At 45.5% G+C, this 17,982-nt stretch overlaps 1 protein-coding gene across 3 annotated transcripts in view; it reads left to right on the forward strand.

Moving 5' to 3' along the window:
• Positions 1-6,656: 6,656 nt before the first annotated feature.
• The window catches only part of LOC135910115 (uncharacterized), an 18,052-nt gene continuing 6,726 nt past the window's right edge, over positions 6,657-17,982 (forward strand). For 2 of the 3 annotated variants that reach the window (XM_065442159.1, XM_065442160.1), the window contains exons 1-5: positions 6,657-6,885; positions 7,559-8,403; positions 8,976-9,264; positions 12,528-12,752; positions 16,762-17,117. In XM_065442159.1, coding sequence (XP_065298231.1) covers positions 7,633-8,403; positions 8,976-9,264; positions 12,528-12,752; positions 16,762-17,117 — 1,641 coding nt within the window. In that variant the 5' untranslated portion in view covers positions 6,657-6,885; positions 7,559-7,632. The remainder of the gene's footprint in view (positions 6,886-7,558; positions 8,404-8,975; positions 9,265-12,527; positions 12,753-16,761; positions 17,118-17,982) is intronic. The other variant, XM_065442161.1, reaches the window with a different exon arrangement.

Consider the following 17,982-nt stretch of genomic DNA (forward strand, 5'->3'; position numbering starts at 1 on the left):
GATTATAACTGACGCTCATCTTGAGCAGTAACTCGGTCATTCCAATGAAGATTTAGACCGAGAGCTTGCATTACTGGGCGTGACAAAATTATTTGATATTCCACTCCATCAAGGACAAGCGCTCTCGTTTTGATGTTCTTGCCCTAACACGGGACGCTTACGTCCGCACACTCATTGTGCAATTGCTTTTTGCCATCGAATCCATACACACTGACTGGGATATCTTTCACTGGGTTCAAGTGCGGAATATGTTACTGGTTCACCACAGTGATGGGAGTTCCGCTGTCAACCAACGCGTGGACTTCTTTTCAATTTACGTACACCAGAATATTTACCAAGTTTGTGGGCTCTGCAATAAATATCTTGTGTTGTGGTTGCGATGAAATGTAATCAGAGGTGTGTTTAGCTGCCTCCCTGCTCTCCTTCTAATTTGCGACTTGATTATCCCGTGAGGCCAGACCACCTTGGGATTTCACATTATCATAACTGCACACAGGTTGCACAACAATGTAACACAGCTCTTTTATATTCTGTAGTAACTCTTCTATGTTGTTTCACTTTCGAAGCTGAACAGGACACCGCATGTCCACCAGAAGTCCCAGCATGATGAGTGCGACCAATGACGCCTGGGATAGAGCAGAGTCAACGAAATGGAGCAGTCTCCATTTCTCAAATGGTCATGAATCGGCCCGGAGTTGTACTTGTAGGAGACAGCTTAATCACAGCTTTGAAGCGTGTTCTCACCGAACGAAAATAAAAAGTTCTCTTTCGACTCGTTCCATGGGCGTTTAGCTTTCTCAAAAGCTTGAAGCTCGTGCCAAATCATTGCACTACCTCGAAACTACAGAGGCATGTTCAGAACTTTGTCTTTATCCTCTCGCCAGCAATTCCTATCACAGACGTATTCGTAAAAACCGAGCCATTCCTGGGCATTTCCTGTGTACGACCAGTCGGAGACTTCCGGCCTGAGAAGCTTCACGGGTGTCTTCCTCATTAGCCGCAAGTTTGCTTGCAATAAAAATTAAATAGTTGCTGCTGGTGTTGGCTATTCGTTTCCTGCAACTTCATTGTATCGCGCATCAGCGCACTTGCACTGTGGTCCTCTAAATCTTAGGTACCAAAGGTTACTTGCGTTTTCGTGAAGACGGGATTTGCTGCGGTGGAACCACGAAGCTTGCAAGAACGCACGTCGTCTGCGTCATGCTGGGGACTACTCATGACAAACTTGAAATCCGTTGCCAGCTTTCGAATTCAGGGAGTAAAGTTGCAGTAGTAAGAGTTCAATATGGCGATTGCTCACCCGAGCAGGACCGCTCTTCACCGTAGACGCACTGTGCAACGTTCACCGGCTTATCACGGGAACTTTAGCACCGCTGAACAATGTCCGTGGAAAATTGGTGCCGCTCAGGAGAGTAGCAAAAGTTTCCATATGCGACTGCGCCAAATTTTGTAATAGAGCAGAGAACTAGACCGACAAGGCGCCCATCACTGTTTATAGCTCATCCAAGCCCCCTCCCCCCATTCTTTTTCATCGGAAGTACCTTTCTCGCTTCTTCTTCGGCTAGCTGAAATTGGTAGACATGTCCAGTACAATTCTTCTAATAGGAACCTATGCACCTCTGAAATGACAACTCATCTTTATCTCTTTTTCAGATTTGGCAATTTTTGGCACACTGGGAGTCTGGAAAATAGAATCTAGTAGAGGTATCATCTAAACTAGCCTCCAGTGTGCCTAGCACTTCTTCAATAAGGAGACCCAGCTTTGTCCTTTGGTCAACCAGGCTAATAATTATAAATGACAGCACTAGTAAAGACAGAGAAGCTTCCACCGAGTAGTCAATTTTTTAGTCCGACGTTTATCTTGTTTTAACGAGGCCTCACAAAACGGTATGTGCTCATATGGGCGTGCTATTTTAATGCGATAGCGTTGAGAAGCCCATGTCGCAGGAAATCCGACATACGGTGTCGGAAGTCTCATCGGCTAAAATTTTTGAACTACGTGTACTATCGGCGTCAAATGAAAGTTGAATGTGGAGCGCGTGGCCCAAGCACAAGTTAAGATATAGTGCGCGCCATCCATTCATCACCATTGACAGACGCGCACATCCGATGTTGCCGCACTGCGCGATCCCCCTTTAGTGGAATAATTTCGCTTCTGTCCTGGTTCTTACATTTGAAAGGGAGGATATAAAAAATAAAGAAACGAAGCTAAAATATTGCCGTTTACGGCGAGTCTTGTCGCACAGATCGCCGAAGCCACAAGTGGTGTCAGCGCGAATAGCGGGGCGCGTGGTACAGTTTGCACCGTCATTGCCCGCACCGTGCACCGTCATCGCAAGGTAGATTCGCCCGTGTTGTGCGAGCAATGACGGTGCAAACTGCACCACGCGCACCGCTATTCGCGCTGACAGCACTTGTGGCTTCGGCGATCTGTGCGACAAGACTCGCCGTAAACGGCAATATTTTAGCTTCGTTTTTATTTTTTCTATTCTCCCTTTCAAATGTAAGAACCAGGACAGAAGCGAAATTATCCCACTAAAGGGGGATCGCGCAGTGCGGCAACATCGGATGTGCGCGCCTGTCAATGGTAATGACTGGACGGCGCGCACTATATCTTAACTTGTGCTTGGGCCACGCGCTCCACGTTCAACTTTCATTTGACGCCGATAGTACCTTGTACAATTCCTTGCACCATATGGTGCAAGGAATTTACTGGACTAATTGGATTTCTCAAGCTAAAATACGTAGAAAAATCGTGAACTACGACTGATACGACAGACATGATAGCTCTCGGACTGTAATTTGACTATACGGGAAAACATAATTTTGATACTCGAAAACTCAAACAAACCTCTTCACACACACAAACAGGCCGCAGCGTTCTCAGACCGGCCATGGCGTCCACGATTATACGCGCGCCGGTGGGATGGGTGTCTTGGTTGACACGAAGCGGTGCGCCCGCTTCCAAGCATTAATTCCAGCTGGTGCTCGCCTCCGCCGCATCGCCGCCACGCAAGAGGCCGTGGTTCCACCACAAAGCTCACCTTCGTGCATAGCATTCGCAACAAGCGTTTCCAGCAAAATATTACGGGTACATACGTTCCAGTTCCTTGGACGTATGTACCCACTTCCGGATTTCCATGTCCATATGTGAAGGAAACGAATGCGTGACTACTTGTTAAGTGTTTTGGCTTAGTGTGATACGTTATTGGTTACCCTAATACTCCAACCAGCAAGCCTACTGCACATGCTTGACATGTACGGCCGACTGTAGAGCGGCAGGTTACCGTGATTGCCTCAAAACGTGTCTGTGTCCCGACCAGGCCAGAAAAACCGCCTGTATCCACTTTCACCTCACTGAGAGTCTTAGTACGCTTTCGGACAGCAATAAAATAAATGATAAATGTAAAACTGCTCACGCTATCTCAGGATGCGAACGAAGTCTTTACGTTTTCTTTTTCATTTCTTAATTACTGAGATCAACTGTTAGTTTTGACGTTACCTTGGGCTGAGAGAAATCACCAAGCCGGGGATGATTTCTTACGGCCATAGGCGATTTGAGCCACTTAAGGCTTTAGCCTTAATAAATACAGAACTCCTAATTTAGTAATGCTTAACTCTGAACCGAAAATATCAAGCATTTCAAGCCAAGACATGGATGCGCTAGTTTACAGGTCACACAAAGAGCTACACTGAAAAGGATATTGCAAGACTCCAACTCGCAAATTTAGGACATTTTTCATAAAGGTGCATATTGCATAATTTCGCATTATTATTAGGTCAGTTTACAAAACAGTGACATTGATCATTATTGCTGAGGTACAAATTCGTAAACTGGGTACTTGAGTTCTTTTCATTTTGGAAAGTTTGGTAATTGTTATCACACCATTTATGTCAAATAAAATTCAGCCTATAGACTGACTAGCGTAACTTATTCATTCAAAGTAAAAAAAAAAGCAACAGTATCAGAATCAGTGCAGTGGTTCCCGAGAAAAACAATATCCGTTTTGCAATTTGTGTCAAACAAAAGGCGGCTTCCTATAGTTAATCGAGTATTTTTATTGTAAATTCAGTAATGTTTATCAAAATTGGTTCTGTGGTTGCCTTGAAAAAGAATTTGCCTTTGACACACGCGTATTCAGATAGGCACTCGAGAACAAGTGCTTCCTCATAAGGTTAACTATCGATCTTTAATTCAACGGCAAATGTTAAAGAAAGTGTTATGCAAACATTATGCCGCTTCAGAGATGTTCCTAGTGAACGACCAAAATAGAATGTAAAAATACGCAAGTATAAGTAATGATGCAGGTGCAATGCATTTCTTTTCGTCTTTCCGGGCAGATTGCCAACGCAGAAGGGAGATACCCTTTCTAAGGTACTGCCCAAAAATGGGCGTACTCATGGTCTTCCAAAATTAGTCGCACATTCCCGAATTCTGAAGTCTGTATGTATGTTGATGTGCCTAGCCAGTAGTTCAAGTTGTCGGCGTGGCAAGACTTCACACCCACAGTTCGAAGAAGAGGGATAAAATTCACTAAATATTAACATTATCCATAATCCGAAATTTGTGCGCAGGTATACAAGTGTGTTCAGTTCGCGTGTCAATATTTTGTTTTATTATTATATATTTATTCGCTATATAATAGGAAGAGAATGCAGTAAGTAGCTGGCGCAGACAATTTGTCCCGTGCGACACATTGCAAACAGAGCGAATTCTGGTGCGACTGCCTTGCAGATTGGGAGATCGCGAGAAGCAATGCGTGGGTGATGCGTGGGCGCGATTCACAGCAGCCGCCGCAGGCAGACCTCCGCTCACGCAGCGCTTTGTTTTTATACGGACGACGTGCGCTACTCAGGTGGCATATCGTAGTCACCGTCACCGCAGAGTTCGCCATGAAGGGCACTGCGCTTTTCTGCTGAAGCTTTCGTTCCAGCAACAACGAGAGCGGCCCTTCGTCGGGGAAAATCATGCCACCAGTGCCAGCAGCGACAACACCCAAGAAAGTGTCCCAATGAGCCTCACTCGTAGCCGCTTGCCATCGCCCCAAGCAGGACCAGTGATCCCCGTTAAACGTGCTAGTACCGCGGACTGACCTCATCATCTGACGCCGCAGACGAGTGTAGCCCTTCCTCCAGTCACGCCACAGTGGCCTCCCCCCATAAGCACAGAGGAGATCGCCTGCGCAGCGGCGGATACCACGGCCGCCGGCAACTCAGCGCATGTGCAGACCATTTCCCTTCCGCTCCTCCTCTACTTTCAGCCTCATGCTTACACTGTAGCCTCCTCCTCCACTTTCTTCATCACGCTCTCTTATCTTTTGCTGCGCTTCACGTTCGCTTTCATCTTTCGCTGTGCCCGTTCGCTCGTTTACGAGGTAGGACGCCGAGGCACACCGACGATCAACGCAGGAACGGGCGCCTAAAAGCTGGGCTCTAACAAAGTAAAGCTGTGCTTGAACTAAACCCGCCACCACCCGCGTTGCTACGAATATTTATTAATATTGACGTGAGTGCGATCGCTATTGAAGCAATATGGAAACACATTGTATTTCAACGCTGAAGCGCCGCGCGTATGTAGCGTGTATGCAGCCCGAATGCTCTCTCGCGCTTTCATTTGTGTTTCTCACAAAAGTAACACATAGTTTGCTTTTAGTCTTGAGTGATTTCATTTCACAATACGTGCACTGGAAACATGTTAGCATCAACGTAATCAACTATGACCCCACTGAAGATAAAAGCGGCTGCTGGAAAGTCTGAAGGTCCGCACGTACCACTGCAAGGAAGACGGTATGGCGACTAAACCAGTAGATGGAGCCAACTCGAACACCCGTTCGACTTAGTTCGATGCTACGTTCCTGCTCGCCACTAACAAAGGTCTATAAGGTTTATTTAAAACTATCCACTGACGAGCTTTTTGGGGAACCGCAAACGACGCCCGCGGATAGCGAATGCTGGAATTATTTGACGCGCCCTCTGCAATGAGTCTTGTCGAGAGCTTTTGAATGCAGTTAGCATCATTTGAGAACTTAACGGACATTTATGGGCTATCTTTCTGCGTTTCTTTCTATCAGGCTTGGTCTATAACAATAATTCTCGTGAACATGGGTCGCTAGGTGGTCCGTGGCCGAAGGGCTACAGCATCGAGCTGGTTTGTGGTAAGAACAGGGTTCGAAATTAACTGTAGAACCAACTTGACTCACTGGTTATGTGCCACTGGGAATGTGCCACTTGCTGTTTGACACTGGGCCGTCTCATCAACGTCATTATCATCTTCCATGAGCCATGCTTTTGAAAGTGCATCATCATCATCATTTAATGGTTAGTGAATTTGACGGTTTTGTACCCGAAGACCGAGGTTTAATTCCGCTCTCGGTCACACATATTTTTTATCAGAGTACCGAAACGAGGCGAGACAGGGAACCTACCTACCTACCCAACAACCGCAAAGTATCATGAAATGAGGAACATAATCCATTCAATAAATCTAACAGAAAGACAGGCCTCTTTATGGCCCCCTATCTCAAGATATTTACCAATATTCAGGCTCGTTCCACAGGCCTGTTAAACAAGTGCTGATGCTGATGCAAGGCAGCAAATTCATGCACGCTCTGGTCGACGTCTCGTGAATGCGCGTGCCAGCGTTGTCAGCTCCAGAAGAAGAAGTGAGGCGTCAGTACAGCTACAGCGTTCTTTTATCTGGTCTCGTACAATAATCAGTTGTGAAACTAGGAAACGCCGATAGAAGCAGCAGATTCTGCAGTCTCCGGCAGCTGAACCAGCTACGTTGTGAAGAGGGGTGGACGTTGAGACGACCGCGTTTCGAGGGGATCTCATTGGAGCGACCTTGGGCAGCACCCTCAGCATCAAGGGGAAACAAAAGTCGCCGTGAGTACTACCATATCACTAGCAGCAATCAGTTGGAGGACCCTTCTAGAGTGTTTGTGCAAAGCGTCTGGGGACATCTCAAATGCCACCCCTCTTTTGTCGCGTTTTGAAAGATTTTCGAAAATCGCCCATAACTCCGCACTTGCACCACTCCAAGAGCATTACTCATGCACATCACGATACTCTCGTTGTAAATATTATACTCGCGTGTTGATTCGTAAAAGTACCGAAGTCCGGGTGATTCACCTTTATGCAATTGACTTTACGAGGAGGAAGATTGGTGTCACCTGCACGTGGGCCTACAGCTTTGCAAGTGCTGCCGTCAATTTGCCCGAGCATAATATCTCAGGTGATGCTGAACCTGAGGGACATTACAAATAAAAACAATTCGTCCAGAACAAGACTAATGAATTGCAGATGCTCTAAGAACACAGCTTAGCCAATGCCATATAAAGCAGATGCAGCAGTTAATTACCCGGAATTTATTACGAAAGGTCAACTCAGCTTGTGTTAGGCGTTTAACTATAATTCTCTGTCGAGCTAAATACTAAAGGCACACGCCCGTCCAAATGATTATCTTATTTTACATTATGCGTAATCCTCCTTTTCTTCAGCGTGGAACACACACACAATAAGTTGTGCATAATACCAAAATTTATCGCGTTTCAAACAGGGCACTCCATTACGCCAGTCGTGCAGCGTGTAGCCGGGTTCAAGAACACTCAGGCGTGGCCGTCCTTTCTGAAGATGACGTCGGCCATATCGCCTCAGGTAGCAGGAACCAGCATCGAGGAGGAACCCTGGTGCGTCTTGGACGATGTGCTGTGCGAGACTACTGGGGTCCTCATAGAACCACGTGAACTAGCGGCAGCAGATGCAGAGACTGTGGCCCCTAAGGCGAGAGCACGGTACCGGTCTATTGTTACTCGTGCACGGCGAACGCCTAAAGTCATGTCGTTAGCAGGAATAAGAAACGCGTTGATGTGGCTTCCACGTTCGATGATTCCTCTCAGGAGGCCTTCGCCTTTGGAGAGACCCGAATACATCCAAGACATGGATTCGGGTTTGTGTGACAGGTCGACGCGAGGATGCTTCAAACGACAGTCCTCCAGCGAAGCAGAAAGCTTGAAGAACATTCTGCGTCGGGTATCTCAAGACCTACCGGCGCAGTTGGGAGGCGCTTTGAAGGCCCGACCGTGTCTGACTGAGAAGACAGTGTCCGATATTTCGGCCGCCGCACCAAGACAGGTGTTGCTACGAAGTTCAGCACCTGAATGCGAGTTCGAGTCTCTAGCCCGATCTAGCTTACCTGTGGTGTCCCGATTCGGGCCGCGGTGGTCCACGCCTTCTCGGATGTCTGGAGGGATGCTGTCTTTGAAATCGACCAATACGTTTGCGTCTGCAAGGGTAAAAAGGCAACCGCTTTGTCGAGGCCTCTTCGTATCCTCATTAACAGCAACTTCCGAGGGTTCCGTGGAGAATAGCGGCAGTCATGACCGAAGTCGTCACCCCACTCAGGTAGGCTGTGGTATAGCTGTTTAGAAATAATGTATATATATATATATATATATATATATATATATATATATATATATATATATATATATATATATATATATATATATATATATATGACCGAAAGAATAAGCAGAAGTGAAGGACGGGCTTTGACGTTTTTGCATTTGTGCAAGCCCTTTGTGCCACCATGCGGTTTATAAAACGCTTCTTGGAGGCAGTTTTTGTACCTTATCGATGAACAAACATTATGCTCCATTCTAAAGGCGTCAAAAAGTCAGGCTATTGAGATTTTTAGAATGGTTAGTGAAAGAAATAGGCCCAGAAATGTCCGAAAATATTTCGAAAACTGTGATGCCTCGCTTACGTAGCCTTATGGTCATCCGGCCTGGAAATTTCACAAAGAGAAACATATTCTTTCCTTTCTTGCCTAATCAGCGACGTTTCACTGAGTAATTTGTCCTTGGAACAAAATACTTCTTCAGATAAATTATACTAAAGCCTTGTTCGTGAGCACCTCTTTAAAGATGACAATTTCACCAAACGTAAACATCGCGTTCGTACCTTACACCTAGGTGCCCTCGCCCGATGCTGAAGATGCAGCGCCACCAGCGACGGTTGGCACAGTGATCTTCGAGAAAGTCTGGTCGCCTTGGACCAGTGCGTTCCACATGGAACCGCTGGTCATGGACCTAGTGACGGGTGCTCGAACTCCCAAACCCTTGCGCCAGGAAGGAGACGACAAAGTCAAGTCTCCCGCACCCTCAGGCAAGCCACCTTCGGGGAAGAGCCCCATGTCAGTTGCGGCTTCCCAAAAGCAGTCACTTGAAGAACCGCAGTCATCAAAGGCGCCATCACGTGGAGGTAATGAATTCATGCCAGCACTCATTTCTTTCAGTTTAAATATGCCTTGTTGGCGGGGCACCAATAAATTTGCGGATATAAATCGCAATGTGCTACTGGAACGAAAACGAAGACAGAAAAAAAAATATGCCATAGAAGAAATTTGTACACAGCACCCTGATCTTTCGTGTGGTTACAGCAGCTTGTTTTAATATTTTTATTTTAATATTTATATATAACAATTTTGATATTTAATAAGTACCAATTACAGTATTGCAATAAAATTTGGCCACCGATTTCGACCACTGGGATTTTTTATGTACACCGGGACCATGGTGCACCGAAAGCAAGGTCACACTCCGCACCCATCTAAATGTGGTAGCTCAAGCCCGGAAATCGAAACCTGAACCATCGCCTTAGGCACTGAGTCACCGCTGCGAGTGATGCTGTAAAGCTTCAGTGACGAAAGCAATGCCTAACTCATACCGCAACGTTTTCTGTAGGAACGTTTACTGTAGCAATACGTTTACCGTAGCAAAGTCGTTTCCTGTGGCAATACGCTTACAGAAGCAACTTCGTGTACTGCATATTGACACTCTCACATTGCTTATGTGTTTTTTGTTTTCACGGTGGCCCGTCTTTAGCATGATACAGCGTTCTAGCTTGGCGGAAGACGCGCCGTCTTGCATTGGGGCATTCTGGAATGACCTCACCGGTTCTAATATGAAATGAAAGCATTGCCTAATAAGACTGCGAGCGCGAGCCGAATATTGGCGTATATACCCTCTGAAATGTGCACGAGAATCTGCCATTACGCAGGAATGTACGTGAAGTCATCTGTAAAAAAAAAAAAAAAGCCTCCTCGTTTGACCTTGAAACCAAAGATTGGATTTCGAGCACAGACGTCTGTGCTCGCCTTTATCGTGGTGCTTTCAGCGTTACTGGTTTCTTCCTGTGCACATGTTTGCCGGATAACGAGTTAGACTCACCCCTCGCAGTTCTGGCGCAGTCTGTTTCTTCCCCGTCGCAACAACATGACAATAATAAAGTCAGGGCTTAAGCGGTGCATAAACACAAATACTGCCATATTACAGCCACTGCGCATGGGGGAAATGAATAGAACTGCGGGCACCGTATTTTCGTTCTACAACCTTTAACTAAAGTCTTCACTAAAGTGTCGCTTCAAGTAAGTTCTAACAGGTCCTGCATAAGGTTTTCTAAAAATTAGGCTTTATTACAACTGAAAGAATGAGTGTCTTTAGGTATTAATTACTTCTACTTTAAAGTTGCCACTAAGGAAAAGCTTTTGCATATGTTTCATTCACTTTTCACGTTATCCAGTGGATTGGTTATTATATACGCGCTGAAAAAAAAAAACAATCTGCGTTGTGGCCGTACGGATTCATGGTCGCGGGTTCACATTCGCGAAGAGTGGTAACGGGAGTTCTTCGGCTGGCTTCTAACAGCGATGTACAGTCTACTGCCTGTCTTCTTTATTCGGCTTTTAACTTAATATTACCCGAATGAAAAGTCCATGCGAAAAACTCCACATTGCTATGGAAAAAGAAAAAAAAAACTTGCGTAGTTCTAACTCGAAAGCCCGCCGCTTCGGTTCCCACCGACCCGCACCAGTACCGACCCTCAGGCGCACTGCGTTTACTGTAAGTTGGAAGGCACAATAAACTCAGAGAGGCGATTGTACTGCTTCTATTGGTGTGAAGCTGCTTTTTTTAAGTTTATCATTATCTTTTGTGGGTCGATATTTCTTGCGCCTCTGAAGCGACTGCCACTTGTTTTGTGTTGCGTCACACTAAGCTCTTGTTGAGACACGTCGGCGCTCTTCGCTTCTTGGTGATTGATTCGTCTTTCAAGAGAAACAAAACTAAATAACATAACAGGCTGGGTAAACAATAAAAATATATTTTGTCATTTTGCTTCTGTTTGGTAATTCAATCTTTCGTATAATTCAAACACCTCCTTGTGGTCCCGCAAGCGTCGAGTTAATATCACTAATAAAATTCACCGGTAGTGCAAGCTTAGTAACTCGCATCACTGTTTTGTTTGTCTTAGCTAGAATTTCGTATTATGGAGATTTAGCATAGTAGTGGATCGATAGACTGACAGGCCGACTAGCGGGTAGTTAGATACTGCAGTGCATACATACATACATACATACATACATACATACATACACACACACACATACACACATACATACATACATACATACATACATACATACATACATACATACATACATACATACATACATACATACATACATACATACATACATACATACATACATACATACATACATACATACATACATACATACATACATACATACATACATACATACATACATACATACATACATACATGCAACCTAACGTGGCAGCACCGTCTCCGCGTTGATGTGGATAAGTGGGCGGCGACACGGATTGAAATCTGAGCTATAGCGCTTCGCTGCTGGCGACTTCAGCCTATTCTATGCTATTAAAACGTGCCAACTGAGGCGAATTCCTAATATATTGCCCTCCTATTCCATATTTATACAATGACACCAAAGGCACAAATAAGGCTGGTCGCGTAACCCTTAAATGACACTCACGCAGCCACACGCCTAAGGTCAAGTGTATCCCTCGGTATGGTATGATCGCATAAGATATTTTCTTTGTAATGTGCGAATAACTGATCGTGTCACTTCATGTTACGTGGTATCACAACGGTTGCGAAATCACCAAGTCATTGCGACCAAAGTCGCGAAAGCTCAGCACGCGCTTGCTGCGACCTCTTCATTTGGTTAGAATGACTCAAAATGCTTTTCGGCGATGTCCTTGCAACACAAAGCAACCACACAATTGAACTGATCGTGGCCCAGTCGCCGTGGCCAGCCGAGCGTGTTTCGACCGCATTTGGCACGCTCGACGCACGTGGCCGTTGATGTACAGCTCAAAGAATGCGGTGCAATGCCTAAAAGACATGGTACCGGTGCATCGCGGAGAAAATGCATGCCAGCATTAATGACTGCGCTACGACTACGGAAACACCAGTGTTTAGAGAATGTGCGCGCGGTACGTGCATGCTTCAACGCGGAGGCGTTAGCGATCGACGCGACACGCCATCCACACTATGCGTGGTTCAGCGAGTGTCCGCCAGGGGGCGACTCCGCTCGATCTCGCTTCAATGCATCTACACCTATTGTGCGCAGAATGGCGAACCGCGGGGTGACGTAGGCGATGCTGAATGAAATGCGCGTATTTATTTTTTCTTGTCTGCAGCTGCTTCCGTGGCGGGTGGTAGGACGCCCGCCGCGATTACTCCGGCCTTGCAAACGATTCCTGGCACTCCTATAACGCCATACACACCGGAGCTGGATTCGGAGATTTTTGAGGGGCCTGAGTCATACAAGGAGCCCGAGTACGAGCTCTCGGACACCACCATACTGGACGTGAACCCGAGCCTCCTGCTGCCGCTATCAGGATGTAACTTCCTCATCATAATCGGTAAGCTAGCTTTGTCCAAATACGTGTGAATTTTACACCTAATTGCCGTTGAAGAGACGCTAACGAGAAAAAAAAATTTGCCTCAATCTGCGCGTGCCGTAGGGCACTTCAGCGAGTTGGTACACCACTTACCATCCTCCATTTTCAAACAATTCTCCACTCCACGCTCTTACTCCAGTCAACCGAGTTGAACACAGCGCCGCCCCTCGCTCGCAAAACATGCTGCTCTCCCCTAGAATAGCCGTCGAACGTTAATGCAGAGCAGTGACCGCTTCTATGAAGGGGTGGTGCTGTCAACCACTTTACCGGGTCGAGGTGGAGTGATGAGTGAAGGAACGCTCTGGAATGTGGGCGGTTAGTCTTTTTCTACGAAAGTTTCAGTGTACGACTATGTACGCTGAATATTATGTTCCACATTGTTGGCAAGACTTACGTGGTACAAGATTAAGATGTTCCGCTGTAGTGAAACATGCGAGGAACAATCTTAAGCCTTTCATTGTCTCTGATCAACGGCCACGTTGCTGCTTGTGAGTCAAAATAATATTAGGTAGAAGATAGTAATCGAAGATGGGAATGTGAAGACCATACCAAATGTGCATTCGCCGTTATCCGTGTTGTTGTTCTCCCTTTTGTGCAACGCAAGCAAAATAAATCGTAGTGCTCGTTTTATATTATTCCCGAAAAAACCTCGGCAATGGGGATGCGTCGCCTACAAGAAAATCCGCCATTAAGAATGATGTATAACACTAACATTGTTGAAAAGTCAGCCGAAAGAAGAGCCGATGCTCAAGGACATTTTTGTCGCGCGCAGGCTTATCTTCGCAGGCATAATAGTACTTGCAAATATGTTCTACCCACTTAACACGATTAAGAGTGTGAGATCCATAGTGAAATGAGGCGCCAGAGGGACGAAGAAAGAATTCAAACCAGAGTCTCTCTACCACTTGGCTCTGAAGCGTTATTCGAAAACACGTAAATGGACGCAAGTAGTAAGTTCTCAGCCTGAAAAATGTAAGTTCTCGTCCTAAAACGACCAGGAAGGAAATTGAAGATAAGTTGGAAAGAATAGAGAAAAACCGTACAGTACAAAATTCATGGGTTTCGTTATATGTATGATATCACAGCATACGTTTAGTTACACGTTGAGTTACTGAAGTGTGTGGAATAATTAGCATGAATTATAAATCACTGATAAACGCACGCCAGAGCACAGAATCTTTGACGCTAGAGCTCCGCAACATGTGCATGATTTTTGAGAAATTCCTGAGAAATTCCTGAGAAACCAGAATTAGAAAGCGGAAGTTATGAGGTCGCTAATACCGTCACACACGAGGAGATGGCATGATATTTAACCGGCTAAGAAATGGAAAGTATTTGCCTCTGAATTCAGTTCGTGCGCTGCGTTCGCCTAAATTTAACCAAAAGAAAACCTACGCCGAGGTAACAATGCCACCGAGAGACACCTAAGTCAAAGATTAGGGTCGCCTGCCATTCTTGTTATCTGATTAGAATTCAATTGTTAGTAATCGCTTGTGGCCTCAACTTTTCATTCATCCTTGTCTGCCACACTCCTCTGATTTCAATGTGATTCCTTTTCTTTCGAAAAGATTTATAGGCGCCAGAATAAAAAAAGACAAGGGTGGTCCTTCATTAGAAAACTTCGCGTCAAAGCTTAGAAACAGATGACGTTCTTTTGACGTTAGAAATATCGCGGCTTAACGTGGCTGGGCCTTTTCCGGTATAAGAAAATTCTACGGAAGTTGGCAGTGCAAGTCATTTTTTGAGTTCTCAGATTTGAATACAACTCAGTCTTGCCTCTCTCAATGACTACAATGCACAAACAGCCAGCCAGGTCTTGTAATCCACACGTATATTATTTTTGTCTGATTCGTGATATGGAAGTGTTGTTATGACATGTGTTATTTGACGTAATAGTTCTGCGGAAACCCGCAAGGTGAAGAGTAGTAATTAAAGGAACATCAGAGACACCCACCCGTTCGTAGCAATTGCCACAATGGAAAACAATACAGCTTCCCTGAAAGAAAAGCCTCGCAGTTGAAGAAAAATTCGTCCTGATCTGGGATTCGAACCTGGGACCAGCATCTTTCCGGGACAGACGCTCTAACATCTGAGCTAACCAAGCGGCTACGAGAGAGTAGGGCGAAGTCGAATTTGTCAACAACTCGAAGCAAAGGCAAGAGTTTGACGTAATAGTTCTGCCGAAACCCTCAAGGTGGAGAGGAGTAATTAAAGAAGGAAAACTGAGGCATCCACACCTTCGTAGTAATTGCTACAAAAGGGTGGATGTCTGATTTCCGCTAATTAATGCTGTGTTATTCATTGTGTTTTTTGCATTGCTTGTCCTCCTCTTTGTTCTACTGTTTGCTTTCTGCTTTCAAATTCGAAGCATTTCCTGGCGAACATTTGCCACTTTGACAGTATCTATGCAACCGTCTACGTTTTGGGGCTTTCATGGTCGTTTCGTTAACTTGGTATGTACCAAATTTAGCTTACTCTGACAGCAGCGTATGACGACCATACATGATTGGTCTTGACACGAATATCATCACATGCGTGTCATGTAGGTCATGAAACAGCCCTCTACATCTTCGTGATGTCATGAGCGGTTCCTTAATTTGGTAGTCTCCCTGCACACTACTTCGCATTACATCTATTCCCACAGGGTATGGGATCTGCCGAAATTTTTCCTATATGTAAAATAATTATTTCCACCGGGCTAAAAATTCTTGTGAGAGCTGCGTTATAGCTAAGTAAAGGCAAGTACAAAAGAATATTGATAAAGAAATGAATTGTGCAAATAAGGGGGTGGGGGTCTGCTCGAGACAGCGACTTGGTGCTAGTTCTGCATCTACCGAAGATCCATGTACTGCTCGCCGGGCGCAGTAGAGCTGTCCAACCCTCCGCATAAGCACCGCTTCTCTATTTAGGTAATAACACAAATGCGGGACACATAACAACATATGCGATGAGTACAAGCACTGGTTGCCCATTAAGCGTGTGTGAATAGCAGCATTCGAGATCATCGAGTATGAATTGAATTGTGCCAGACGTTACCCAATCGAATGTCGTAATTTTTTCGTATAGATTGTGAATTATGCACAGCCTTCTCACCATTAGAACAAGCACGTTTACCGCCGTGTTACTGGCAATATTAAAAGATGTTGTCATTTCGCTGCATATTATAAATCGTGCTTCATTGAAAAGCGCAAAGATGCCTTTAGTAACAAATGAGCAGGTGTTTTGTGAACGCAGGTCTCTTAAGAGAATGCATGATCATGAATTATGATGTAAAGTTCTAGAAGGTCACCTTTTGGCTCAATTATTAGCCGCATATCGTCGCGACCAGACAAGTGAAAGAAAAAAGAAAGGAAGCCACTTTGCTCTAGTTCTAGTTGTCGCGGCAGATGAGGCCACTATTGTATAAAGTTTGTTGCAATGAAATGTATTCTGATTTATTCCGAAGAGGGCACACCTGTGCTACATTACAAATAGTATCCAAACAATATCCTCTGCTGAATGCCGACTCCAAAAAAAATATTTCGTTTCTAGGGATCGCGTGTAGCCGTAAAGGCCAACTGACCAAATGACGCAGCGCGCTTTAGTATCCTATGGCCACTGTAAGTACGGTGAAAAATAACGCGTTTCTCCTTCAATTTTATGTTTCATCATGTATACAGTCGTATATGTAAAATATTCGAAAAGTACTCGAAATGTTAGTATTCTTGCAGAGGGTCTATTCGATTCGAGGACCTAGCTAATCAAATAAGGACTATTCACTTCGAGGACCGAATAGAAATAGTAGAATGTACGATTTAGAAAGTTTCGAATATTCGAAAGCTTTCGAATATTCGCCACATCCCTACCTGGCCATGCTTGTCGTCGTCGCATAGTTTGTCCCGTCTCCTCCATTTGCACTGTCGCTCGTTCTCCACGGAAAGGCAGCGACTATAAGCTAAGTCACGCTTTTTTCCTCTGGCCCCGCGCACAGTTTCGGCGATCGTCTTCCTGGGCTCCGTTTACGCGTATTTCGGCCGAGATAAGACCGAAACCGACGCCGCCTCACCCAACACGTGGCTGGTGTACCTGCTGCTGAACCTGGAGCTGCTGTTTATGTTCCTCTCCGTCGTCTACTTCGTCACCGCCTCCATCGGCTTCCTGGGCGCCCTTCGGCAAAACATCTCATTGCTGGATCTCTACGCGTCGCTTCAGGGATCCCTCATCAGCTGCCTGCTGGTGCTCATGTTCGTCGTGTTCTTCTTGCCGCTGATTGGCCGCGAGTTCGTCTTGTCGCACATCACGACTGACCTCATCGTCCACTACCGGGACGGCGCCGACTATCGCGCTGTACGTGGTCGCTCCAGTCTTAATAAGCATTAAACAGCTCGATACATGGTTCGGATCGATGAATGACTATAGTACGAGTAGTACCTCATCGCCACATGAAACAACTACCCAATGTTTTCAAACTTTATTTCTTCTCTATATATACATTTTGTGTGTGTGTGTGGATGGTACAGCTTTCTTTCCGAAGCGTTGGGCGCATGTCATGTTGTGCACCGTGTCGTGTCATGTCCCACCGGTTAGCCATGTTTACTATGTTGACCACGTAACCGTTTCCACCATGTCTCACACTTGGATAACAGGCAGGCCCCAATGCAGAAAAAAAAAATGTAACACTGTTCAGGCATGACGACCCGGTCGTCAGCTTTTGTATTCCGATTGAATACATCCATAGATGACGATCCTGGGTGCTCACACATTGATGACGTCTTGTACGTGCGTCACAAATTCCACGCCGTTGTGTCCAAGCCTCAACCTACCAGCGAAGCGAGGTACTCGGTTTGACCGCAAAACGAGACTGCATTCAACATGCATTCGGAACAAGCATTCGCCACATGTTTTGAAAAGACTGCAGGAATACTAGGCAGGCAGCTATCGTTCCAGCGCGCCATCGGGCAAATTGGATGGCCTTGTTATATTGTCGTTCCTTCTGCGAGCGCCGCAGAGAAGCTAATATAAGTTCTAATGTGTTCGTACGGAGAAATATTGTTTACAGACAGGTCCCAAACGACGGAGCAACCACATTTAGAATACGTATGTCGCACGTAGTATCGAATACTTCTGATTTCTCATACGCCCATTTTCCGACACATTTTGAAGGGCAAACACACTATCGCCGAAAGCATGCGATACGCTGCGCAACGCGTCC

Source organism: Dermacentor albipictus, chromosome 7 (genome assembly GCF_038994185.2).
Source record: "Dermacentor albipictus isolate Rhodes 1998 colony chromosome 7, USDA_Dalb.pri_finalv2, whole genome shotgun sequence".
NCBI lineage: Eukaryota > Metazoa > Arthropoda > Arachnida > Ixodida > Ixodidae > Dermacentor > Dermacentor albipictus.